Genomic DNA, 26,628 nt, shown 5'->3' with positions numbered 1-26,628 from the left:
AAGTGATGTTTGAATTATTATTTCTGTGATGTAAAAATGATTTACGTTTCATGTTTATTATAGGTGGTCCATTGCTTCTAATTTCTGTTCACTAATCGTTACAAAACAACATCCAAATTTGACAATATGTGTTATACAATGTCTATTTACATGCACAAATAAAGAACTTTTGCTACAAGTATAGTTAGATGTTAGATCTCATTTTTGGGATGTTTCTTGTCGAATTGCTTGGATAGTAAGATTCTTTACCCTACTTAATTATATACGGAGTAATGAATTTATGTATTAATCTTAAGCTGTTTAATAGGAGACTTTTATTATTTGATATGCTTATATATGAACGTCAGGCTTAATTAGTTTTTAAAGTAATCTTGTGAGTTTGTATCTCGTTTAAATCATTGTGGCTCTTTTTTATACACTTGAAATTTGTGTGAATGAACATTCTTAATATACATAGTTGAAGTTCGAACAACAATAATGACTCAATGTCTAAATGGCCTCTCAACTGTACTCCTTCCCACTCTCTAACCACAAGTCCACAATTACCCACTATGTTACAAGCATGGACTGAGGTATAATCTATGTCTGACACGAATACGTGTATATGCGTCTAACTCGGCTATTTTGGAAAAAAATTTCATGATTTTGAACTTAAATGAAGTGTCCATTTGTCACGACATGGGTACTTGAGGTGAAATGAAGATTCCCGGTAACATAGATTGCCCCATCTCATGATTATTATCCCATAACATAGCTAGGGTAGATTAAATGTCAAAATTAAAGAGTAAGAAAATTTATGAGATTTAAATGAAATCTAATTGTCCATTTTTTTTTGTTGTGGAATACAGAGTTTTACGTATGAATAATGTAAGTACTTATGGAGAGAGAGAGAGAGAGTGAGTATAACATCGATAATTTTTCTACCCTTAAAAATAAATGTCCTGAAATATTGCGATTAATGCAAAAAAATGTAACAATTAACAACATAAAAATACACACAACTTCACATGATTCATTAACAATGCATTAAGAAAGTTTTTACCGTGAAGAATTGCAAAGTCCAAAATAAAAATTTAAATTTTTTTCTTTTTTCTTTTTCCTTTTTGACTATTATTATTATTATTACTATTTTTTAAAATTTTAAATACAAGTATTGATATAATTAGCAAAAGGCTAACCAAAATTCTTCGTAACGTTTCACCAAAAAAAAAAAATTCATAAATTCTTCGTAACAACATACAAAACATAAATGGAATAAGTCTCGAAACAAGCCAAACTAAAAATAAAACTCGTACCGAGTACGTATTAGGTCATTCATATGTAACAAACCGATTCAAGGCATATTCCGACATACTAGGCCCATTCTTGACTACCTGATGACTAACTGCATTTCCCGCAGGTTTGAAAGTCCCACCAAATCTTCCCACTTCTCAACGGTCTCTCCTTCCTTTTCCCCTGTTTCCAGTACCAAAGAGTACCTCAATTTCTCACATAAATGCAAGAACCCTTAATTCAATCTTCATTCTCAATGAATCAACTCTACTTTTCTTCCAAGCCCATTTCTTCTTCTTCTTCTTCTTTAACCCCTTTTCTCATCAAGAATGATGCGAAATTGCTCAGAATCAGAAAACCCAATTGCAGAATCAAGCTTAGAATCCCAGAATCATCATGCTCAAGAAGATGATGATTCTCACAAATGGGCTGTTTTACAGCAATCACCCACTTATAATCAAGCTAGAATTTCCCTTTTTAAGAGTGTTTCTGGGGATGTTTCTGCAGTTGATATTACTAAACTTGGAAAAGATGAGCGAAATCTTGTGTTGGATCGTATTCTTGCTGATGTTAGTCATGATCCTGAGGTGTTTTTTAACAGATTAAGACAAAGATTTATTGCGTAAGTTTTGAAATTTGTTTGTTTTGATAATGAACTCTAACTGTTTGTGTTTATTCCCCTGAGAAATATATGTTTCTTTTCTGTTTTTGTTATTTGATTTGAAATGCTTCATAATTCAATTGCATGGAGGTTCATAGGATGTTATTACTGGTACATAAAAGTAGAAACATTGAATATTATTGCCATGAATTCCAAAATTAATACTATTCTTTGAAAATTGTTTGATGCTATGCTTAGCTTTAGAGATACAATGTACTTCAATGCATAATTTTTGGGTGATTAGCCTAGGATCGAGCGCCTCTTCAGAAATTTCTCCTATAAGGTCATATAGCTTTAAACCAAAGGCGAAAAAAAGATTCAACTTATGTCTTTCAATAGGTTGTTAATTACTAGTACATCACCTTGAGACAACAAATTGTCATATAGTTTCAACCCCTAATGAATACACAATATGACATGAATAAAGATCATATACAGTAGTTATTCTATTCCTGCTCTCGACCTAATCATGCAGTATAATGATTAGAAATATGTGGGAAAATTCAAGAAAAGCTAGCAAAAGTGTTATGAATAACTAAAATAGGATATGCGACTATTGTTACTAGATATAGGGAGTGTTTCGATGGGGATATTGATTCTTGTGATTTTTTGTAAATGTCATCATGTATATAGTCATTTACATCTGCTCTATTTGTGTAGTTCTCAAAGGAATTGTTGGGGGAGGGGAGGTTGTTTCCGTATTTTTCTACAACTTTTGCAGGCAACACTTTAGTTAGATCAAGTGTTTAAAAGATTTTATGTTTTTCATAGTGCATCTTTTCCTTTGGTGTTGATTTAATTTGCTAATATAACATTAATAATTGGAGTACATCATGTAATTATGTAAGGTTTTTCTATTGTATTGAAATTTTATAGATATCGGCTTTCTTATTGTGGTTTGTAGTGTAGGTTTGGAATTTCCTAAGGTTGAGGTGCGATTTCAGAATTTGAAAGTAAATGCTTTTGTCCATGTTGGAAGCCGAGCATTGCCTACAATTCCCAATGTTATCTTCAATATGAGCGAGGTAGGCCTTCTGGCTACTACCTTCTAATAGTTGATGGTTATCTTCCTAGATTTAATTGTTTCAGCCATTTTAAGATTAACTATCATTGCAACAAACTACTTTAGGCTTTCTTGGGAAGGATAGGCATTTTCCGTGGAAAAAGGGTGAATCTGCCAGTCTTGAACGATGTTAGCGGCATTATAAGGCCTTCAAGGTGCAATTTCTAACCATTCAACATTGTTATGGAGATGGCCACGTGTTATATTAGGATCCTCCTTCAACTGCTCCAGTACAAATTTATTTTTACCTTGCTTTCTAGGTTGACATTGCTTTTGGGACCTCCAAGCTCTGGGAAGACCACTCTTCTTTTGGCCCTTGCTGGCCGTCTTGGATGTGGATTAAAGGTATTATTTACATTACTTTTCAGCGAGCCTGGAATTCAACAACATTTTCTATTGTCGAAAATCATTAAAAGGAAAATTTACACAATGCAAATGGAAAAACATAGACTAATCGAGTAAGGAAATGCTTGAAGTAGTTTTTGAACACCATTTCCAGAAATTCAAATCCATATTTCATTATGTTTACAAAAAAATAAGGAAAAAGGTAAAAAAAAAAAAAAAAAAAAAAGCCAAGGTCATTGAGATAGCTGAAAACTTAAGTTTATATCTATACTGTGAAATCTGGTTGTTCTATCTTTTCTAACCAATGTAATGTCAACTTTTTTGAAGACGTCGGGGAAAATAAGTTATAATGGCTATGAACTAAATGAGTTCATCCCTCAGAGGACTTCTGCTTACGTCAGTCAAAGAGATTGGCACATGGCAGAGATGACAGTTAGAGAAACTTTAGAGTTTTCTGGACGCTGCCAAGGAGTGGGATTCAACCATGGTAACCTGGATACAATCCCATATCTTAATAATCCGTATTTTTTAACTTGCATTTTGATTGAAATATCTATGCTTAATTTCACAGATATGATTTTGGAACTTCTGCGGAGAGAAAAGAGATCTAGGACACAACCTGATGAAGATCTTGATATACTGATTAAGGTTTGTGCAACATTTTGAAGCTCATTCCCCTTCTATCTTCATGCTTAAATTGACAACAACAATGTGATGCCATTCTGTAGGCCCTTGCTTTAGGAGAACGAAAAACAAGTCTATATGCAGAGTATATAATGAAGGTATGGCATTGGTTAACTAATGGATTCTGTATCTCAGTTTGCCTTGTTTTCATAACAACATTTTTCTTTGTCATTACCATTAAGAGTGAATGATATAGATCCCGTCTTTACAATCTAGTGAGACTATAAGTAATCAGTTAGTCATAGTGAATTAGTGATAATTCAATTTTAGAAAGCTGAGAGAAAGCATGCATACCTACACCAGTCCACGACATTGCCATTTATTCTGATCATCTGTCAGACTGGAGTCACTGGACTATAAAAGTTTCCGGTCACTTCATATCTCTACGCTTTTGTATACATCACTTTTGTAATTCCTTATTTGCAATAAAATTCTGCATAAAGTTAACATCAAATTTCTAGCCAAGGAAGGTGTGTATTCATAAAATTGATTACTTGTGTACAAAGATTTTAGGACTTGACACATGTGCGGATACACTGGTGGGAGATGAAATGCTCAAAGGAATTTCTGGAGGGCAAAAGAAGAGACTGACTACAGGTAGCACTACTTAAGATGTTTTATTATCGTATCAACGTAGGTATGAGGCTTCAAGTAATAATAATATTGACACTTATGCTAAATTTCCAGGAGAATTGCTTGTGGGTACATCCAGAGTGCTTTTAATGGATGAAATTTCCACAGGCCTGGATAGTTCAACCACTCATCAAATCATTAGATATCTCAGGCATTCTACCCATGCTCTAGAAGGAACTACTGTCATCTCTTTACTTCAGCCAGATCCTGAAACATACGAGTTATTCGATGATATTATTTTATTGTGTGAAGGCCAGATTGTTTATCAAGGACCACGCGAGGATGCTCTTGAATTTTTCTCATATATGGGGTTTAGATGTCCAGAAAGAAAGAATGTTGCCGATTTTCTACAAGAAGTATGCATTCTCTACATAACTCTAGAGTTTGAATATGCTATCTTTATGCTTATAAATTGAAATAGCCTTTTGATACATAATCTGATACAGGTAACATCTGTTAAAGACCAAAGACAGTACTGGTACCCTGATTGTTACTACCAATATGTGCCTGTGGCAAAGTTTGCAGAAGCTTTTAGATCCTTTCGTCTTGGTTGTAGATTGTCCCGGGAGCTTGCTATCCCTTTTGATAAACGTTACAATCACCCAGCTGCTCTATCAACTTCTTCATATGGTGTTGGGAAGATTGAGCTTCTGAAGATTGGTTTTTCCTGGCAAATGTTACTTATGAAACGAAATGTGTTTCTATACATATTTAAATACACACAGGTTTAGTCTCTTCTTATGTATCATTTCTCATGTGATCACTACATCCAGCTGGCTTATCAATTTCATGACAGTTTAAACACCTCAATGCTACAGAAGGATAATACTATGAGCAGTGATATATATATATATATTAGTTATTGATGTTTTCATTATTCTAATTGGGGTGTGATTTATATGTTGCAGCTTCTTTTGGTTCTTTTCATCATTGTCACTGTATTTTTCCGGAAAACTATGCATCATAACACTCTTGAGGATGGGGCTATCTATCTCGGGGCTATCTACTTTACAATATGTATGAATTTATTCAATGGTTTCATGGAGGTTCCTATGCTGATACAAAAGCTTCCAGTTCTGTACAAGCATCGAGATTTGCACTTCTATCCTTCCTTGGTTTACACACTCCCATCTTGGATCTTGAGCATTCCATCCTCATTTCTTGAAAGTGCTGTTTGGGTAGGAATTACTTATTATTTGGTTGGATTTGATCCTGAAATAACAAGGTAAGTTCTCCTTTTTAGTATATCTAAAGGATGGTCAAAATGACAAACATGAATAGAAAAAATTCCTTGGCGTCAGAGCTACTTGATTAGTTGATTATGGTTAATAGCTTGGTAAATCCTGTTTAGTACTCCAGATTAATCTCATCTTCTCTTCTTCTGAATTTATGCAGATGCCTGAAGCAATTCCTTTTAGTTTTTCTTTTGAACCAGATGTCTATGGGCCTCTTTCGAGTAATGGCATCCTTAGGAAGAAATCTAGTAGTCGCTAATACTTTTGGGTCTTTTGCAATGCTGGTTGTTATGGCTCTCGGAGGATTTATCCTATCAAGAGGTGAGATTTAGTTGTTGGTACAACTACATTTTTACGCCACCTTCTGTACACTTACATCACCTAATGTGACAGACAGCATCCCTAAGTGGTGGATTTGGGGATATTGGGTCTCACCACTGATGTATGCTCAGAATGCAGCTTCTGTAAATGAATTTCTGGGCCATTCTTGGGATAAGGTAGCTACTTTATGCCTATCTTTTCCCTTATTTATTACTCATGTACATCACTATAGGGTCTCATAATTTGGATGTTGATGAAAACAGAGGTTGGTTCACCTGAATACCAAAATAAAGTTTGTAAAAGAATTGAGTGAAGTGAAAATGAAAATTTCTTATTAATTAGACCTCAGGCTGGTTTTTACCAGATCAAGAGATAAATCTTGGTTTTGTAAATTAATTTTTTTAATTCCATTTTTGTACTTGCAACACTTTGATTATGGACTATTCATATACTCTACTTTGACTAGCTTTGATAATTTATAATTAAGGAAAGATACAGTGATGTGGGATCTTGTTAGATTTACCTCAATTTATACTTTCATAATTTAATTTTTTTTAAAAATTATACATTATTACATATTGGTAATCAATGATGATTAATGATTGGAATAATGTATTGGCAACCGTGAACTGAGAAGTGTTGCAAGTAAAAAAGAAAAAAAAAAAAAAGGAAGTTTTATTATAATAATTTGGATAATGAAATTGAAAGCAACTGCCTGTCATATTCCTGAATATATGTTTAATAACTGCAGAAGGCTGAAAACAGCACCTTATCTTTGGGCGAGATGCTCTTGAAGGCAAGGAGCTTGTTTCCTGAGAGTTATTGGTATTGGATCGGTGCTGGTGCATTATTAGGATATACGATTCTGTTCAACATTCTGTTGACGCTTTTCTTGACATACTTGAACCGTAAGTTGAACATCTTCTAACCTTAGTGCCATATATGATGTATCTAGAGTGAGCTAGACAAAATTTCATCTCTAAGGCATGATTCCATAGATGTGCTAAAATTTTAAATATGCGTATTTTATGTAGACATTGTATTTTTGTTTCCATCTAAAGTAATAGTGCATGTCTGTGATTTATGATACTAAATGGCAGTAAGAAATAACATCTTTTTAATTGTTCAATGAAGCCCTTGGGATACGTCAAGCTGTCATTTCAAAGGATAAGCATCAACATCAAAACCAGGAAGAGGAGCAAGAAATTTCTGCTATTGAATTAGGAGATTTTTTGCAGCAATCATTCTCATTTACTGGTTAGTCTTGCTCCGTACATTTTCTCTGCTTCATTACTCTATATCTTATTCATTGCCTGCATTTTTCCTGTCTTGCAGGAAGAGATATGAAAAAGAGAGGCATGGTTCTTCCATTTCAACCTCTTTCTATGGCTTTTAGAAACATCAGTTACTATGTAGACGTCCCTGTGGTATGACCATTCTTTTCTCCGTAACTAGTGATGCCCTAACGTTTTCCTCTTTAGGAAACAGCCTTTATTGTTTTTTTATTCTTCCAGGAACTTAGACAGCAAGGTGTAACGAGGGACAAGCTGCAGCTGTTGGATGACATCACTGGAGCATTTAGACCAGGAATCCTCACTGCATTGGTCGGTGTAAGTGGTGCTGGGAAAACAACTCTCATGGATGTTCTATCAGGTAGAAAAACTGGTGGAACTATTAAAGGGAGTATATACATTGATGGTTACCCTAAAAAGCAAGAAACATTTGCAAGGATTTCTGGTTACTGTGAACAGTTCGACAATCATTCCCCATGCTTAACAGTGCGTGAATCACTGCTTTTTTCTGCTTGGCTCCGGCTTCCTTTGCATGCTGACCAAATAACACAGAGGGTGAGATTTAAGAGAATTTTCTATTAAACATGCCAAATTGCACAAAACAACTACTATTGACAACCCTTCTGTCTAATATGTTTACTATTTGTTAAGTATTACAATTCATTACTATTGACAACCCTTTTGTCTAATATGGTGCTTGAATGACTTACTGGTGTGATGTGCAGAGATTTGTGGATGAAGTTATGGAACTTGTGGAGCTAACCTCATTAAGTGGAGCTTTAGTTGGGATACCTGGTGTTGATGGACTATCCACTGAGCAAAGAAAACGGTTGACAATTGCTGTTGAACTTGTAGCAAATCCTTCTATTGTATTCATGGATGAACCCACTTCAGGGCTTGATGCCAGAGCTGCTGCTATTGTCATGAGAACAGTACGAAATATTGTTGACACAGAGAGGACAATTGTTTGCACTATCCATCAACCCAGCATAGATATTTTTGAATCCTTCGATGAGGTCTCTAGCCTCTCTTCTTATGCTCACTGTTTTCTTTGTCTTCCTTGTCTACTACGATCTTAGGTCAATTATTCCGAGTCTCATTTACACAAGTCTTAGAACATACGAGGAAAAATAAATGTTTGCTTTGATAGAAATGTTGAAACCAATTAATTGATGTTGTCAAAAACTGTCTATTGCTGGATGAAGAATGTAGTTGGGGTTTCATAATATCTTGCAACAACCATGCCTCAAATTTAATTTTTGGCACTTCTGGCTGTTTAACCACTTGAATTCTTCTTAGATAGCCTTGTTCAAAATTTAGTATAAACTCAAAAGTGTTTCTGTATTTGCATTGATTTTTTTTTTTTTAATTCTAGACTCGGCTTCACTCTTCTGGATATCTCATAGTCTCTAGATCAATATTAGTAATAGGTTGTCAAAATTGAAAGTGAGTATGCTTCTTGTGACAAGTTCAGTTACCTAATTTTTTGTAGTAACTTGCAGCTCATTTTGATGAAACATGGAGGCAAATTGATTTATGCTGGACCTCTTGGGAACAGATCTCGTGAGCTCATAAAGTATTTTGAGGTAAAGTTATACTTTGTACCATTTGGGTTTCAAGCATCTATAAGTATGGCATGCTTATTTCTTGTGTTGCCTTCATTACAATAGGCCGTTCAAGGAGTTCCCAGAATCCAACCTGGCTACAACCCTGCTGCCTGGATTCTGGATGTATCATCTCCTGCAGAAGAAAGTCGCCTAGGAATTGACTTTGCAGAAGTTTATCGATCTTTACCTCTGTTTTGGTGAGTGAAAATAATCCTGCCTGATTTTTTTTAAGATGATTTTGCCATATGTACCATTTTAAATATTTGTTACATTTCTGTGTTTCAGGCGAAACAAACAAATGGTTGAACGTCTCAGCAAACCTGACCTGGATTCTCTTGAACTGTGCTTCCCTACTGAATACTCCCGGTCATTCTTCTCTCAGTTTTTAGCTTGTCTCTGGAAACAAAATCTCTCCTACTGGAGAAACCCACAGTACACTGCTGTTCGCTTTTTCTACACCATCATCATCTCATTAATGTTTGGAACAATGTGTTGGAAGTTTGGTTCAAAAAGGTTTATTCCACTTTGATATTAATATCGTTGTGCACAATATTCATATGTACATATGGTAAAAATTGTATTGGTTTTTGCAGGGATACTCAACAAGATATATCAAATGCCATGGGATCAATGTATGCAGCAGTTCTTTTTATTGGAATTACAAATGCCACAGCTGTGCAACCAGTTGTCTCAGTTGAACGATTTGTCTCATACAGAGAGAGAGCAGCCAGGATGTATTCTCCTCTAGCATTTGCATTTTCACAGGTGTGCAGTCTTCCATTATTTTCCATTGTTTTGCAAATTTGTTGCATGTGTCTTCGTTTGATTTAGGTCTGGTTCTTTTCAACGAAAGAAAAAAAAATATTCATTAGAAAATAGTTTTACTCAGTAATTGCATTTGATTAAATAACACATTGGTATGCTAAAAATCACGTTTAATTAGTAAAATCATTTCCAGTTTAATACAAAAAGGATTAGGAGTGGAGATCATTAGTTAAGGAGAAAAAGCTCATATTCTCAAGCTCATTTTGAAACAGGTAGCAATTGAGTTCCCATACGTATTTGCACAATCAGTCATCTACAGTGGCATCTTCTACTATATGGCATCATTCGAGTGGAGTTTCCTGAAGTTTTTCTGCTACTTGTACTTCATGTATTTCACATTATTGTACTTCACCTTCTTTGGGATGATGAGTATTGCAGTTACACCTAATCACAATGCTGCTGCCATCGTTTCTGCTCCATTTTACATGATGTGGAACCTCTTCAGTGGATTCATGATCCCCCAGATGGTAATACTTATTCACACATTAATGTTAAATTTTACTTTCTGTTATTGATGTAGAAGAACCATTGCATCATCTCTGGCCCGGTATCTATAAATTAGTGAGCATTGCCATATGATATTACAAAAACGATAAATGAAGTCCCTCGATTTCTCCTATGGGGATCAAACATATTATCATATCAGACATCAGAGTACTTTAAAATATGCAAGTGTAGTGTCATGTTTTTATCTTGAGTCTTGACTTTGAACTTTCAATATGTATGCTAGCTAGCTCTTATAAGCTTAATTACAAGATCATGTGATAAAGGAAGCGAATCTATTGTTAGTTTTTGAATGTAAATGTTGTTTTCAGTGTTGTTACTTGTTAGTTATGGTATAATGATCAGTTGATGAATTGATGACCTTGACCTATGAGTTTTGTTTTGTATCTCTGCAGTGTTTGGTTATGGAAACCAAAACTAACACTTTCTTCTTTATCCAGAGGATCCCAGTGTGGTGGAGGTGGTATTATTGGGCAAATCCGATAGCATGGAGTTTATATGGCCTTCTAACATCTCAATACGGGACCATAGATGACCCAGTGATGCTCGCAGATGGAATTCGATCAATGCCTGTGAGCCAGTTACTAAAAGATCAATATGGGTACAGGCATGATTTCCTGGTTATTGCTGCAATTGTTGTACCCAGTTTCTGTGTGGTCTTTGCCATCACTTTTGGTTTCGCGATTAAATCCTTCAACTTCCAAAGGAGATGAAGGAGATTAACTTTCCCAAGAAAGATCAAGATATTATTGCTCTTGGTTGAAATTACATGTATGTGACTAACAGGTCTGACACATTAATAAAATGTACTTGTTATTACCCCTCCTTGTCAACAAGGAATGGAGGGAAGATTTATACTAGTATACCAAGTACTCGTATAACTTTTAATTGAACCTATATTCATGCTCATATAATATAAAAGTTTCATTCAATTTATACAATTTATGCTAATGTAAGTAGTGCTTTTCTAGTTCTAGGCATTACGATTGACACCAAGAACATTTCTGAATATGCGCAAGGTCAAAATATATCATGCTTTACAGAAGATCATGTTGAACAAAAAGAGTTGTTTTGAAAATGACTTAAATATTTTTTTTTTTTAACCATAACCTTCCAAACATTTATATATCTCGTGCATTAACACGGATACAATCTACTAGTAGTATTTATGATAAGAAGAGTTAAAACTCATGAATATCTTAATCCAAAATCAACCACATTTTATGATGTAATAGTATGAATTTATGAGATCCGAGGAACTCGGACAACACACGGGCTTAACATTATGAATGGTTAGTTTTACTCGTTGAAAAATCGGCCTAACTATAAATAACGAACTTCAACGGTAATATGGAAGCTGGCGGGAATTCATGAATACAGAATGTCTCCATTTCTCATCTTTCTCTCTCCAAAATTAATCCGCTCTATCTCAAATTCAAACCCTAAAATCCCTAATTTCACCCCCAAATCACCTTCTAATTCATCGTCAATCTGGAATCAAGTTAAATCTGTAGTACCCAGGTTCCAATTTCTTCATTCTCTCTCCACACCGATAAACCCTAACCCTAATTTTTCAGAGAGTGATTTTAATACTCTTTGCACTATCCTCAAAAATCCCAATTTTTTGTCCATTTCAGACTTCGAAAATGCTCTCCAAGAAGCTAAAATTGAACCCTCTTCATCTTTATTGCTGGCAATCTTCAAGAAGTTTGATTCGTCGCCGAATCGGGTTTTCTCAGTCTTCAAGTGGTTAGATAATCAACCTGGGTATCATTCTTCTGCTTTAATCTTTAATTCAATGGTAAATATCCTTGCAAAATCAGGTGAATTTAAGTGGGTATTGATGATAATGATGGATAAGATTAAGAGGGGTGATGGGTCTGAATTAGTTTCAGCTGAAAATTTAGGGGTTTTAATTAGACATTATGCTCGTTTAGGTAAAGTATTAAATGTTATTCATGTGTTTGATTTTGCTAATACTTTGGAAATTGATGTGTTTGAATTGTTGTTAAATGCTTTGTGTAGATATGGTCATGTTAGAGTTGCTTCTGATCTTATAGATAGCAAAATGTGTTTGGATCCCAGTTGGGTTCCGTCGATTACTGTGTATAATATGCTACTCAAAGGGTGGTTTCGAGTACAGAACATAAAACAGGTGGAACGGCTTTGGTTGCGAATGAGGGGGGAGAAATTGGTTCCGGTGGTTGTTACTTATGGTATAGTTGTTGATGGTTATTGTAAGATGGGTAATGTTGATAGGGCACTAGAGTTAGTTGGTGAAATGAGGAAAGGCGGTGTTGCCCCTAACAAGATGGTGTATCTTCCTTTGGTGGGTGCATTAGCAGGAGCGGGGAGGTTGAAGGAGGCCTTAGGGGTGTTGGAGAGGTTTCTAGTTCTAGAGCCAGGTCCCACTTTTTCGACCTATAATTCATTGATTAGAGGGTTTTGTAAGGCAGGGGACCTCACCGGGGCAGGTAAGATTCTTAGGATGATGATTAGTAGAGATGTTGTGCCCACTGCTATGACATATAACTGGTTCTTTAGGTATTACTTAAAACATGGGAAAGTCGAAGAGGGATTGAATCTTTATAGAAAGATAGTAGAGTCTGGTTATGAGCCGGATGGTCTGACATTTCAGTTGTTGTTGAAGATGTTGTGTGAGGAGGAGAGATTGGAATTGGTTGTGCAAATAAGGGCGGACATGAGATCCAAGGGTTATGTTTTAGACTCGGATTTAAGCACTGTGTTAATTGAGTCACTGTGTAAAATGAATAGGTTGGAGGAAGCAGTGCTGGAATTTGAGGAATTGATCCAAAGAGGCTGTGTTCCCAAGTATCTTACTTACCAGAATCTGCATTGTGAGCTCAAAAAGAAGGCATTGCATGACATGGCTCTAAAAATTTCGGAATTAGTGGCTACTGTTCGGTCCTCAACAACTTTGCCAAATGAATTTGGAGCTGTAGACACCTTCCATGATAGGAGAAAATCCATCATCCAAAAAGCCAAGGCTATGTCCAATGTGCTGAAGGAATGCTCAGACCGTGGGGATTCAGCCAATCGCGGAAAGTCTTGTAAGAGGTCTTCTGTCGGCAAGAGAAGAAAAATAAAGAAATGCTGAATTCAAAATTTGAAATGTAAGGCTGGATTTGATTAATACTTGTGTGTTATATTTCAAGAACTCACTACTATCTCGTTCCCAAAGAGGCAAACCTGAACTTCGTGTGATATACAGAACTTTTGAAATCGAGTATGTCAAACAGTTGAAAAGCAGTGAATTATTACTTACATAGAACCAAATTCAATCTGGGAGAAATACAAAGCATCATCACATTGTTTTTCATGAGCTAAGACTAAGTCACAAAGGTGTAGTTTTTCATGAGTATGTCATGCAAAGTATGTACTTTACTTAGACGCCCAAGACGGGGGTGTTTGGTTTATGGGATAAAAGGGTGCATGAATGAGGAAGCTGTTGAGTGAGATAAGGATAAGATGTGTTTTCTCCTGTTTGATGCGAGTATGAGTTGGGAATAAGATTGAGATAAGTGACAAAGTTGATTAAATAACCGTACAATATCGTGTGCATGGTCAAGCGGTTCTAGCCTGTGTTGCATATTTGCATGATTTCAATTTTTTCATTTTTAATGGGGAAACAAAACGGTAAAAAGGCTAAGAAGTTATGGTCTTTCAAAACACCCATTCCCTATAAATTCCATTTATGGCTCAACTGCTCAACTTCTATAAACCCAATCACTTTCTATATATATCTCACCTTGACTCTTCTCATATATAAGGGCAAGCTTTTGCTGCATTCTACTTGGAACGACGAGTAGACGAACTCGGTGCCGACAGGGGACAGCCTCAGCAGCACCGCCTGGCACTTTCTCTTAAGGACTAAGCTCAGTAAGTCATTTTTCTTAACCTTACAATTTTGGAAGTTCTTACATCACAGTTTGTGTTTCATTATCATAATCTGTGTATATTGTAGGTATTATTTTATTAGTAATAAAGTTGTATATGATTATGAAATTGAATTATGATTTTTGCTATCATTCAGTTTGTGTGGTACGCTTAATGTGAAAAAAAAAAAATATGGGATGATTGCTTATGGAAAAAATTGGTGTCATCTCGGACATTTTTGTGGTCCGGATAGAAAACTAAATAAGGCTCCTAAACAAGTAAACAATGAAGTTGTGTTTCATACATAATACATTGACAAAATTTTTCATGAATTTAATATTAAAAAGTTCATCAAAATAACGAATACATTTTAGTCATCAAAAGCTTAAACTGACACCTGAAAATCTAAAATAAATACGTAGTAATTTTCAATTTGTGCTTTGTTTTTATTTATTTTATGTTTTATAAATTTTATTTTAAAAAAAAAAAGATGTGGGCCCTCAAAGGAGCCAGAAGGCACCCCAAAGAGCCCCTAGTGGAATTTGATACCATGATTTTCTATTATGAGGCTAAACTCTTATTACTTCGTCAAGCTTTTAATATGGAGCATAAATGTATAATAAGTATGCTTTGTATACTAGCTAATGTATTGGTTTGTGTCTACCAAGTTCAAACCAATACGTATTAGGATATTTATTATACATTTGGACGTATCTACCGCTTTGCTACCACAAGTTGCTTGCATTGGTCTAGTGATAACATATTTCTATGTCACTACTTTGAACCCGACTAGAGGCACTTAATAGGTGTAGCCGTGTAGAGTCTTTTACTCCCTCCCCCCCCCCCCCCCCCCCTCTTCCTCTCGCACTCATACGGAGCCTAGGATGTTTAGCTGGGTTGGGCTTACTTATGCGCGGTTTTGGTCTGGTGGGGCACCTCTTATCTAATATTTTATCACTTAGCATGTTTAAACTATTTTATCTATGAATAGGTGCACCCTTCCTGTTTTAACTATTGTTATGTTTTCTTATTTTGTGCAGATTCTGTCTTCATCTGTGAGTATCACTTAGTAGTGTTATTACCTTTGGTTCTCTTGGTTTGTGATAATGGCTAATATTCCTTCGCCTCCCTATTTGCCTGGCCATGTTACTGCTCGGCTCCTAAGCTGCGAACGAATTTGGAGCCTCTTTTGTGTTCAGACCTTCCAGATTGACAGCTGGACTAAAGAGGAGCTGATCCAGAGCTTCCTTACTGTCAAGGGGTTTATTCATTGAAGACTTTACTCTGATTCCTGATGAGTCTGTGCGACGTAGTGTTGTGCACACGGCTATCACCAAGAAGAATATGTTCCAGTCTGCTGATGTGTACACCTGCAGACAGTTTTACCGGTTTTGCATTTGGTTAAAGACTTCAGAAGGTAGGGATGTTCTGAATGCTGCATGGAAAACTCACAAGCTCGAGAAGCAAGCCCGTCCTGGAAAATCTGTGGCCAATGTTGCTGAGTTAAAGCAGGCCGTCAAGGAGACTAAGGCCAAGTGTGATGCTGAAATTCAAGAGCTTCAGAAGCTGATTGATTCTATGAGGGATGAACTCTGCAACGCACCTGTTTCTTAACATCTTTCTTGCACTTGTGTTTTGGGTATAAACGCTACCTTATTTTCATATTATTTGCAACGATTGACATAATATGAAACGGAGGTAGTAGATGTTTGAATGGTAGTAACGAAAAGACTCGAGGATTTGTAAATTATGTTTTGCTCTCCTACTTCATTTGACTTTTTCACAAAACATGAAAACTGCAGAAGAACAAAACTAAGTTTGGGGTAGATGGGTTAGAACTTAGAAAACTAGAATTTCATTGCACTCATTCTTGTGTTTATGGTTCTTTTTAAAAGTTAAAATTAACTTCATTTATTGACACAAACTTGATACAGTGACTGAATAAATAAATAAATAAATAAATAAATAAATAAAACACCTCATTCAATTTTGTCATCCAATTGCACAAAATATGTCCACCATTACCTTTAGCATTATGTGTATTACCATGACTGATAACCTTTATACTGTAATGGTTGGAGAATACTTTTTCGTTTGCTCACTTTACTTACCTTTTTCAAACTCTTTTCAAATGATTCGATTCTTAATGAAGATTCGTGTTAGTCGACCCCAAATCATTTTGGGATTAAGGCTTTGTTGTTATTGGTTGGAGAAGGCCTTAGGTTGGATCTTTCGTAGGCCCACCAAACCCGTGTTACTGAAATAGTAGTTGTTGGTTGATGAGTATGGCGACTTATCCACTTCGTATTGTTGTACTAATATTGTACTCCGTATATAAACAATAGAACAATAACTAGCTTTATGTCTAATGTTAATAGTGTCAAGTTCGTGTCAATAATCGAAACCCATTCAAAACTGAGGGCGTTGTCACGGTATTGCAACCGTAGATCACAACATAACCCCACAGACCACAGCAACTTGGCCTTTTTAACACTTGACTACATCGACCCATCTCTTTCTATCTCTCCACTTCTTCACTCTCTTCTGGGTTCACTCTCTTTGCCCCTTTTACCCAGATTCCAGCCCAAACCCATCAATCAAATCAACCCCTTTCTCTTTCTCTTTCTCCCTCTAAACTTTCTGTAACAAATTAACAATAATGGGAGGATGAACATGAAATGCCAACAATGGCGATGATGATGACAGGTGACCCCACTAAAAATACTGCTTCTGACAGCAACCCACCTCCAACACAAACTTCTGCTGCTGTTTTTCATGACTTTCTTGGTGGTAAAGCTCCCACCTTTCCCGCTGCTTCTTTTCCTCTCTCTGGTATTCTTCCGTCTTTTGTAAAAAAAATTATAAATTCTGATTTCTTGGCATTTTGCACATTTTGATATCACTTGATTTTTTTAGCTCGATTTCTGTTTCTGTATGCTAATTGTTGAATGCATATTGGTGGGCATTTTTCGGAATTTAGATTTTTTTAAGCTTAATTTCTGTTTCTTTATGCTATTTGTTGGTGCATTTTGGTGGGCTTTTGCAGAATTTGTTATTTCTTGATTTTTTTTGCTTAATTTCTGTTTCTATCTGCTATTTGTTGAATGCATTTTGGTGGGTATTTTGCAGAATTTTATCTTCCCTTTGATTTCATCTTTAGTTAGCTTGATTTCTGTTTTCCTGCTATCTGTTGAATGCATTTTTGTGGGGACTTTTCTTACATTTAGATTTCTGTTCTCAACTTGATTAATGGCATTTTTTTTGTGTTTTTAAGAAATTTGAAGTTAATCTATGGCTCTACATTTGTTTAATTTTTTCCCCTTTTAAATTCCAAGAAATTATAGTACTTGTTGTTGGTCCTCTAAATAGTGTATTTAGTATAACCTTGTCTTATATCAAGTTTTGGATCACTGTGATGTATAATACTCCCGTCGTCCGGATTTAGTTGTCACATTACTGGTTTAAATTATATTATCGATGTGACTATTAGTTCCGGACAGTTAATTAAATGTGGTTGGTAGCTACCCCACCCTTAAAAAAGAGACATTTGATTTGTGCACTTGGTTGATGTTGTCTCTTGGGACTGTTTTCTTTTGCTAAGCTGAGGTATATTGAATATGTGCACAATTTTAAAAGTGGGTGGCCATTTTTATTTCAACAACTTGGGCATTATCATGTTTTCTAAGATAACTGAATTAAATTCCCACTATCAATGGCAGAGAAACAGGTGAATAGTCAGTTGGAGAGAATTTCAAGTTATGGTCCAAAAAGTGATCTATCCGTGTCTGAGGTAAGTAATCGATTTGTGGGAAGCAAGCGGAGTCATTCGGATTCTGGTTTTACTGGATCATCAAGAGAGGGGATTCCACAAATGATTCCTGAGAGTTCTCATGTGATAAAGGTACATGTCGTTGTCATTTCTTTGTTCGAAATGTATACAAATACCTTATCTTATTGCTCCAATTTATGTGAATATATTCCTATGTTTGGATCCAGATGCTTCGCAGTGCAAGTGGTGGGGATAGACTCAAATTTTCACCTTTTGATGGGCCCCTTAATGGTGTACCTCAAAATATTAGGCCACTATCTTCTTTTATGTCTCAGACAAGTAATGCCAACTTTGTGAACTCTAAGAGACTGAATCCGATGAATGTTGGAGGGAGTAGCATGCAGTATAATGCTTGTGTCATGAAGTCTTCTCCTCTCATGTATCAAGCACCCTCAAGCAGATTGAGGGATATCAGCTCTGGTCCATCAGTCTTGCCTCAGCTGGCTGCGGATGAAGGGTCTAGAACTGGGAATAAAGGCTCTGGTATCTTCAATTCGATCGCTGCTGGTAGCAACCCGGCTACTGAGAGAAACCCTCATGGGTTGCTTCCAACTGGTTGCAACATAAAGCCTGCCACTCATATTTCTGATCCAGAACCATCTAACCCTCCAATGTAAGAAAAAAAAGCCTTTTTACTGTATCAATTAATCTTTTTTCTTGTTTTGCCACCTTCCACTTTTGTATTGTTACATCTTTATTTGATAATTGCAGTTCACGGGGCCTAAGTACATCTGGAAGCAGACAAATGACTATAATCTATGGTGGTCAAGTCCATGTTTTCGATAATGTTAATCCAAACAAGGTTTGTGACCATTTCTTTGCTTAAAATGGGGTACGTTCTACAGGAAACTATTCTGGTTACGAGAATGTCGTCAGTACACTAATAACAATAACTGCCATCAATTGATAGGACATAAAATTACTGTTGCAGTCTTATAGCTAAGTTTTGAGCTTGCAAAGCTATGTTACTTGGACTCGGATGAAGTGTCCAATTAGACACGGGTGTCCAAGTATCGGACTCGCCCATTTTCTTGAAAAAAATTGTGTTTTTAGTTAAAAATGAAGTGTCCAAGTGGCGGTGTCCGACACGAGTCGTGTCGACACGGACACGTGAGGTAAATGAAAGAGTCCGAGTAACATAGCTGCAAAGTGATTCAATTTTTCTTAGCAGCACCTAGTTAGACTTAGGAAAGGGTGCAAGCTTTGAAGAAGATTAATAGTCTTTGATGTTTGGGAAAAATGCTCTTTTTATTCAATGATTATTGTAAGAGTATTTGCATAGGAAAACCTTGTTGCGGAGACGTGGACTTGATGTATGCATTGTAGGGCTGCTGAATTTGAAATATTTTTGCTGTTGTGATGATGTTAATGTTGACAATCATTCTGTTGCATGTACATGCAGTAATTTTTTATTAATCATTGTTGGATAAGCTTTGAGTGTAAACTTTGAAATGGAAGTGTACTTCTGTACCATTGAGATTCATAGATTAGCTTTCGATTTACATGTGTCAAATACTTTAAAAGAAAGACACTTTTGGGGAGTCCTATTCACCAATTGTCCAATTCTCTGTAACTTTGCTGGGTATCAGCTATCCAGAGAAGGAGTTCTTTTCATTTCAACCTTCTCTTCCATTTATTAGGTTAAATAGCCCTGCTTATCTTCTTTGTAGTTTTAATAAGGATTATTATAATTACCAGTGATGAAGTGATTGAGGCTTAGAATTAATATGCTGGCAGTTGGATCAAATGTTTAAGCTTAAAGCTTCACTTAAACATTGGGTTTCGCTCTATCAAAAAAATAAAAAAATAAAAAATAAATAAATAAATAAATAAATAAATTTGTGGATTGACCTCTCTACGTCTGGCGTGGTGAATGCCTTTTCTTGTAAACTTTTCTTGTAAACAAAGGTGTTGCATGTAATATTTCTCCAAATTACTGTAGGGTGTTGGGAAGATTGTCTATTAATACCTTATTATGCTACAATTACTTTATGCGTTGGAAGGCTATTAGGAATTAATACAAAAACTTGTGAATTATGGTCTAGTCTTTTCATTTTCTTATACTTCTGTGACTGTATTGTTATTTAGGTCTTATTCTTCTCACCTTGAAACTTATTTTTTTTATTTCACTTGCTAGATCATAATAACTCATACAACTTCAGTTAGTTTAGTATCAGGTAAGTTTTACCCAGAGTAAAGAAAACAAGCCTCCGGTGGCAGGAACATCTGTTTTTGTTGTACCTAATATTCTAAGCTACTATAGTTTTATTCTTCATTTCTTTTTGTTGGATATCATAGGAGATAGCACATGTCATGATGTATGGATGCAAGAATTTAGTAGATGAAAAAGTAATGTACTTTTCTTTGTTTGTACGCTTGCAAAATTGATGAAAACATTTGACACCAGGAGATTCCAGAATCTGGGGTGAGATGTTCTGCTATCTCTAAAGAGAAGTATGACAGACGTCTTACAATCGATTCGTTATTTGCTTTTTAATGCATTGTAATGGTTTTAGAAAGAGCTGTTGTCCCTTATAGATGCCATTGAATTTGTATGTAGGAAAAGTCAATGTCATTTGTCTGCTAGAAATACAGTGGATCTGATCTGAGTGAAATAAGTCCTTTGTCCCATAAGAACTATACACTGGGGAATTGCGGGGAGATTAAGAAGAGTGAAAAAGTTGAGACAAAAAGTGGATGGGTGGGTGTGGGGCGCAACTCTAGAGAAGCATTAGAGAGAGAGTGCTTACTATATGAGTGAAAATATAGATTGATATGGGTCATCTAAAGTAAATTTTTTATGGGGCGGAGGTGTTAGGAATGTTTTATTTCTCCACCCTATTTGGAAGATCTTTAAAGTGACAATTTGAGAGACTGAGAAAGGAATTACAATTTACATGCGAAGGACATTACCACATTGCATTCATATGATAGCATGGTTTAAGGTTATGTTGTCAATTTGTGTCAGAGGCCTGCATAATTGCTTCAGCTGATGGTTTGCTTGTGATAAATTGCTACAGGCAGATGTTATCATGGCTATGGCCGGATCAAATGGAGGATCTTGGTCGACTAATTTACCGAAAGCTTCACCCAGGACAACCACAAATGAATATTGTTTACCTAGCGGAGAGCATGAAACAAATACACCTGCTGACCGTTCTTTTGTGCAGAAGTATCACAACCTATTATCTGCCGGTGCAAATTCCATCCATGGATTGGGCTCTATCAACCCAGGTAATTATATTAAGTTTTCCTCAAGTCGAAGATTGTTCAAATGTAGTTTTATTTGCTGTGTACGAGGCCTATCTTTGATGATTTCGTTTGGTATTACTATGGCAGTCGGTTCAAATTGGCTTTGCCTCAAGATGTTCACCGTTTCTAATTTTTTGCAATTCTCTTTTAACCGTTATAAAAATCCAATTAATATCTCTTATTATTTAACTATATATCTGCCTCTTACATCGGCACATTGAAATTCACTAGTGACAACATACAGTAGTTTATATATGACTATATTGTGCTGAAATTGATGCTTTACAGTACCCCTTTAAATACTTAATCCTTGTGCCATTATCTCAGTATCTTGAATGGCTAGCGAAGATAATGGAAATGTATTAATATTCATAGTATTATATAATTCTTGAAGATGTACTCCAGATTCAGACTATTTTCATAGATCCATAATTTTCTTTCATTTTATGGCAGGTGGGATGATTGCCAAACCTGCAGGAACTTCAGGTCAGGCAACAGAACCTGTCCTTGAAACAAAGCGGGAGGTATGACGAGGATATATATGGGCGCAACAGCAGCTAGTAGATGAGCAGATAATAGGTCTAAGTGTCTAACCCTGCGTTTACTAACCCTTGCTCAAGGGTTTTTGATGAGTAGATAACTTTTAGCTGACTTTAATTCCAGTATTTAGATAAGTGGATTAGGAATAGCAAGCTATGTACATGGTCTTATGTAATCAGATTAAGTACCTTAAATCGTCTTCTCGGGAACTCAATGCAAATCGAGCACCTGACTAATTCCATCTTGCTCATGTATTAACTTATGTAAGCTAACTCTTACTGATTACCTCGTATTATGGTGATGAATATCTCGGTGTAACGACTAATATTTGTATTGGTAGTCCCCTTGTGCTGTTGTTTGTAATTACTAATTAGTTGTCAAATTGTGTCAATCTCTCTTAATGAAGAACATGTTATCGTTTATGAGCAAACCTATAGTTTTGTTGACATCAAATTTAAATGATGGTTTGCTTTTATGAGATTATGTTTTAAACCGGTACTGACTATGAGTATCTCTGCAAATGTAAACACGTTGGAGCTAGGCTCAACAACAGCCAAAGGAAATGCAGCTTCTGCACTACTGCAGCAGCTTTGTACCTTCAGCAACAGATTTGGCGCGGTCATGATTCAGGAAAGCCGTCAGGCCTCTGTTAGTATCTCTTTCACTCTCAATATAAGGTCCCCTAGAGCAAAAGAGAAGTTATAGACATACATGTTTATTGTCGTACATAAGAAGCTCTTAAGTAGGTAACTAGATTTCTCTTATTCAATGATGTACCATTGTACCATGTTAAACACAGACGATTTTAAGTGCTCAGTTACAGCAGAAGTCAGCTATGTTTTAGTTGCATCAGAAATCACTGATTCTTATTCATGGAATATGCCTGTTTGATTTCGCTTTGTGATAGGCTGGTAAATTTAAGTTTGTGAATCAAGTGTTTGAGAATGATATATTCATATATATCATCTTGAATACAAGAATGTATGTGATTGACTAAGTGTTGTTTGATTGGCTATAAAAAAAAATGGTGGAAGGGAAATTCACAAGAAATTACAATCTTGAGTTGTTTACTTGCTTTAGTTAGTTCTAAAGAGGAAAGATTAGAGAAGCCTAGGAAATATGATGATCCTTAATGGCATAAGACATAACATAGACGGTGCCCCTATTAGAGGTGCTACCAGATCAAACCTAGCTCGGATACCAGTTTATTATACAAAAAAAAAAAAAAAATAAATAAATAAATAAAATTGGGGAGAACACAAGGGAGAGAAGCCCAAAAGCCCACAAATCAGATTTCACAACGAGGAGGAGTAGCCCGCTTGTGATATAAATTTTTTTTTTTTTTTTCAATGTGGGACAAATACTACTCACGGCTGTACTAACACTTAGAAGGAATCCATTTAACAAATCCAAGTGAAAATCTATCAAAAACACTGAAATATACTTATAGAGTATATGACAAAATTCCATTATCTAGCTCAATTGTATTCCAAATTCTCTTTAAAATGTATGATTATGTTTCTACTTCATGGCAATTGATAGGCCAAATAGATTTTTCATTTTATGCCTAACTTTTTTTTATTTATTTTTATGGTTGCTATGTTGCACTTATGTTGGCGAAGTGGACAACACAAGTTGTGCTAAAATTTTATTGGTCCACCTTAGCTTCATTAGTTTTGCCTTTTGTAGAATTAGCATTATCCAATAATAATCTTAGGGTCCACAAAATCAATCTACCTCAACTTTATACTAAGAAAATTCCTTAATAATATCCAAAATATTGACTAGTCAACCTAATACTTGAGCAATGTGACAAAAAAGAAATGATAGGCAAATGGGGATAATCCACCTTCATTTGTGTCACAATTTTTTGTCATCATAGTCTCTTGCTTATAATCACTTTCCTTAATTTTAACCAAATGTGGTCTACTTTGAGGTATATGTCACATTCATATTCATATTCTATACAAATACCCTCCTTAAACCCCCCCCCCCCTCTCCTCAAATATATTATTGTGGAGTAGAATGTAATATAAAAAAAGGTATAATTTATTTGAGATCAGGTTGATAATCTAAGCCACGTTGCTTATTACATAAATGTTTCAAACTTGATCGACGCAAATTAAATTATAAATTTATATCTACATATTGTTAAATATCGTTAATTTTGCATCGAAATTAATTACTTAAGAGAATAAAAAAAGTGATAGTAGAAATATAAATGAGGATTACATCTAAACGAGATGTAGGTGGATCTCCCCTCCTCGATCTGAAACCCCTCCCATCTAAAAACCCTAGAAACCCCTCCCCTACTCGCAAAACCATCGATTGAACCTCCCCCTACCCTCGAAACCGTCAAAACACTAGGGATTCGAGGGTGGGGGAGCGGCGATTGATGGTTTTCTGGGTAGGTGAGGGGTTTTCCGGGGGTCGGGGTAGGAGGAGAGGGGTTTTGAGGGGAGTGGGGGAGGGGAGGCGGTGGTGGTGGCTAAGGATAGTGAATTGATCTGAATACCTAAGCTAGGGGGTGGGGAATCATCTTGGAAGACTTTAGGGGAATGAAGAAAGGGCTAACAAACAACATCAAAGGGAATAAGGGCAATTGATTCCTTTACCCTTTGATGAATACCTTCAAGTCTTCAACCAAACACCCCCTTAAGTCTTCCCCTATCACTTGCAATAATCCCAACACTTTGCAACTCTTCAAGCCTCCTTCTAGAGTCTCACTTAGTCAAACCACCTTAAGCGATTCTCCCTTATCTTGTACACCAATTTATATATGTAACCCTACTTTTTTCTTCCTAATTATCTCATTTCTCAACCAATCCTTTCTTGTACGACCGAACATGAGAAAAAAAAATTAGATTACTCCGTAATTTTAATAAGTTAGTACTAGTTTTGCTTCTTTTTTATTTATTTATTTATTTTTTAATTTTTTTTTATTAGTCTCATTTATTGTTCATGTGGTCAAACTTAATAAACTTAGTTCATTCTATACCAGGCTAGAATAAGGTTGCTCATGCATAAAATCCCCAATATATAAGACAAACATAGTCACCTTGGGGGCATTGTTAAATTTGTCTTGGTGTATATAGCTAAAAGAAAATAGGTTGGCCAAAAGTTTTTTCTAATATGAAATTACAAGAAAATGAATTTTAATGTTTAATACATAATGATTACAAAAATTTTAAATGAAAATAACACAACCTTATCGTGGAGTTACTTTATAAATAATCCCCATTCACTCTACCTTGTAAACTAAAGTTCTTATTATATCTCTTCACGTTAAATAAATAATATTCAATAAAATAATTTACATTAATAAGAACTATTCCAGATTCGTAAAAACAAGTTAAATTTAGAAAGAAAAAAAAATGTTAAGTTTGGTACAAAAATAGTGTAATTGATAAACATTAAGCTGTTTTTTTTTTGTTCGTTCGTATAAATCCAATAATTGTATAGTTCATCATCATATAAGAATTTTTCTGTTGTAGCCAAAGAAATCTTTCTTTTTATCATTTCCCAGAAAATGGATAAACTAGGTGGATATGTAAAAGAAATTCTTTGTTTTCCATCATTTTGACATGTATAAAAAAATATTGTGACATTTCATTTCTTACCGCATTTTCAAACCGATTGCTTTTTATATATCGCGTTGGACGATTCCAACGTTTATAGTCGAAAAGAAGAAAAAGAAGGGGTTTTGAAACCAGAATGGGTTTTTTTTTTCTTGTTTAAGTATTTCGAACTTCGAAATATCTTGATTCCCAGAATAAGAAGTTGGGTTATTTTTATATCATGCTCTTTTAAGTGCAAGTGAAATTCATCCTTGGTTTTGTCCTTTCCATTCACTCGGATCTTTCCCATTTCATCCATTTTGATTTTGTCTGGATCCTTCTTTTCTTCCGAAATAAGGGAAGGAGAAGGATCTTCTTCGGTGAATCCCTCTTCTTCCTGTTTAGGCTCCTTCGTTTCGGAAGTTTTTCTATTTCTACATCTGTTTCTTCCTCACTTTCTTTCGTTTCTGGAGTTTCGTTCAGTTTCTTAGTAAATCAGTAACATCAGGGTGAAAAACAGAGAATCAATGAAAAATAAGTTTTAATCAATAAGTATAATTTAAGTGCAGTAGATCTGATTTCATCGGTAAATATCAGGTGAAGAGAACATGGCCTAAGTGAATTCTATACCAAGACGGTCAGGCACGTGCATGATTTTTATTTTCAATTTTGACGGGGCAAAAACATCGATCTTCGATACATTATTTAATTTAACTTTGATTTGGTTGAGTTACATAAATTCACCATTCATTCGTGGAAACAATCGATAAGTAGATATTTTCTTTTCTACTAATAATTAAACCTGTTAATTTAAACGTAATACTTAGATAGTGTTAATAATCCAAGTGTCATATGGTGCTTGCATCATTCAATGAGTCTTTTTTTTCATTTACTGAAAAACATGGTTTGAACGAGATTTGAACCTTCAGCCTCAAATACATGCAAATTCCAAAGTATCACAAGCTATCATTTCTTTCATAATAAAATAGAAAATAAATTAAATAAAAATGAATGTACTCGTGCCATTTGTGCAATAATCCGAGGCATTGCTTGGCGGCCAAAAACTAGTTTGTTGCAACAAATTAATTTGACTTTGCGATTTTTGCGCAAA

At 35.4% G+C, this 26,628-nt stretch overlaps 3 protein-coding genes across 5 annotated transcripts; all 3 read left to right on the top strand.

Moving 5' to 3' along the window:
* Window positions 1-1,391: 1,391 nt before the first annotated feature.
* On the top strand, window positions 1,392-11,344 carry LOC145595734 (ABC transporter G family member 32-like). The gene is made up of 24 exons (XM_081652154.1): window positions 1,392-1,894; window positions 2,838-2,958; window positions 3,063-3,151; window positions 3,257-3,341; window positions 3,669-3,828; window positions 3,913-3,989; window positions 4,070-4,123; window positions 4,532-4,622; window positions 4,713-5,014; window positions 5,105-5,383; window positions 5,567-5,883; window positions 6,054-6,214; window positions 6,287-6,390; window positions 6,966-7,122; window positions 7,349-7,471; window positions 7,550-7,641; window positions 7,729-8,061; window positions 8,232-8,522; window positions 9,009-9,092; window positions 9,177-9,310; window positions 9,399-9,626; window positions 9,707-9,878; window positions 10,151-10,405; window positions 10,883-11,344. The coding sequence occupies exons 1-24, from the start codon at window positions 1,602-1,604 to the stop codon at window positions 11,153-11,155; spliced, it is 4,275 nt and encodes a 1,424-aa protein (XP_081508280.1). The 5' UTR covers window positions 1,392-1,601; the 3' UTR covers window positions 11,156-11,344.
* A 474-nt stretch (window positions 11,345-11,818) lies between these two features.
* Window positions 11,819-16,250, top strand: LOC145595733 (uncharacterized). 2 transcript variants are annotated; one of them, XM_081652153.1, is made up of 3 exons: window positions 11,819-13,576; window positions 14,234-14,342; window positions 15,380-16,250. In XM_081652153.1, the coding sequence occupies exon 1, from the start codon at window positions 11,824-11,826 to the stop codon at window positions 13,558-13,560; it is 1,737 nt and encodes a 578-aa protein (XP_081508279.1). In that variant the 5' UTR covers window positions 11,819-11,823; the 3' UTR covers window positions 13,561-13,576; window positions 14,234-14,342; window positions 15,380-16,250. The 2 variants fall into 2 exon arrangements, with proteins under 2 accessions (XP_081508279.1, XP_081508278.1); XM_081652152.1 differs by having other exon boundaries at window positions 11,819-14,342.
* Window positions 16,251-16,879: 629 nt separating this feature from the next.
* Window positions 16,880-22,413, top strand: LOC145595732 (protein TIFY 8-like). Of its 2 annotated transcripts, none has more exons than XM_081652151.1 (6): window positions 16,880-17,129; window positions 18,059-18,240; window positions 18,336-18,781; window positions 18,880-18,970; window positions 21,189-21,402; window positions 21,874-22,413. In XM_081652151.1, the coding sequence occupies exons 1-6, from the start codon at window positions 17,018-17,020 to the stop codon at window positions 21,948-21,950; spliced, it is 1,122 nt and encodes a 373-aa protein (XP_081508277.1). In that variant the 5' UTR covers window positions 16,880-17,017; the 3' UTR covers window positions 21,951-22,413. The 2 variants fall into 2 exon arrangements, with proteins under 2 accessions (XP_081508277.1, XP_081508276.1); XM_081652150.1 differs by having other exon boundaries at window positions 16,880-17,171.
* The last annotated feature ends 4,215 nt before the right edge of the window (window positions 22,414-26,628 follow it).

The sequence above is a fragment of the Chenopodium album genome, chromosome 19 (genome assembly GCF_948465745.1).
Source record: "Chenopodium album chromosome 19, dcCheAlbu1.1, whole genome shotgun sequence".
NCBI classification, from domain to species: Eukaryota; Viridiplantae; Streptophyta; class Magnoliopsida; order Caryophyllales; family Amaranthaceae; genus Chenopodium; species Chenopodium album.
This window is presented reverse-complemented; position numbering and strand designations above follow the sequence as displayed.

Bases quoted from the DNA above. Each gene is read 5' to 3' on its own strand.
- LOC145595734 (XM_081652154.1), top strand. From the start codon at position 1,602: ATGATGCGAAATTGCTCAGAATCAGAAAACCCAATTGCAGAATCAAGC. The intron at 8,062-8,231 runs GTGAGATTTAAG...TGTGATGTGCAG, and splicing joins CTGACCAAATAACACAGAGG to AGATTTGTGGATGAAGTTAT. The intron at 9,879-10,150 runs GTGTGCAGTCTT...ATTTTGAAACAG, and splicing joins TAGCATTTGCATTTTCACAG to GTAGCAATTGAGTTCCCATA.
- LOC145595733 (XM_081652153.1), top strand. From the start codon at position 11,824: ATGTCTCCATTTCTCATCTTTCTCTCTCCAAAATTAATCCGCTCTATC.
- LOC145595732 (XM_081652150.1), top strand. From the start codon at position 17,018: ATGCCAACAATGGCGATGATGATGACAGGTGACCCCACTAAAAATACT. The intron at 18,782-18,879 runs GTAAGAAAAAAA...TGATAATTGCAG, and splicing joins GAACCATCTAACCCTCCAAT to TTCACGGGGCCTAAGTACAT. The intron at 18,971-21,188 runs GTTTGTGACCAT...AAATTGCTACAG, and splicing joins ATAATGTTAATCCAAACAAG to GCAGATGTTATCATGGCTAT.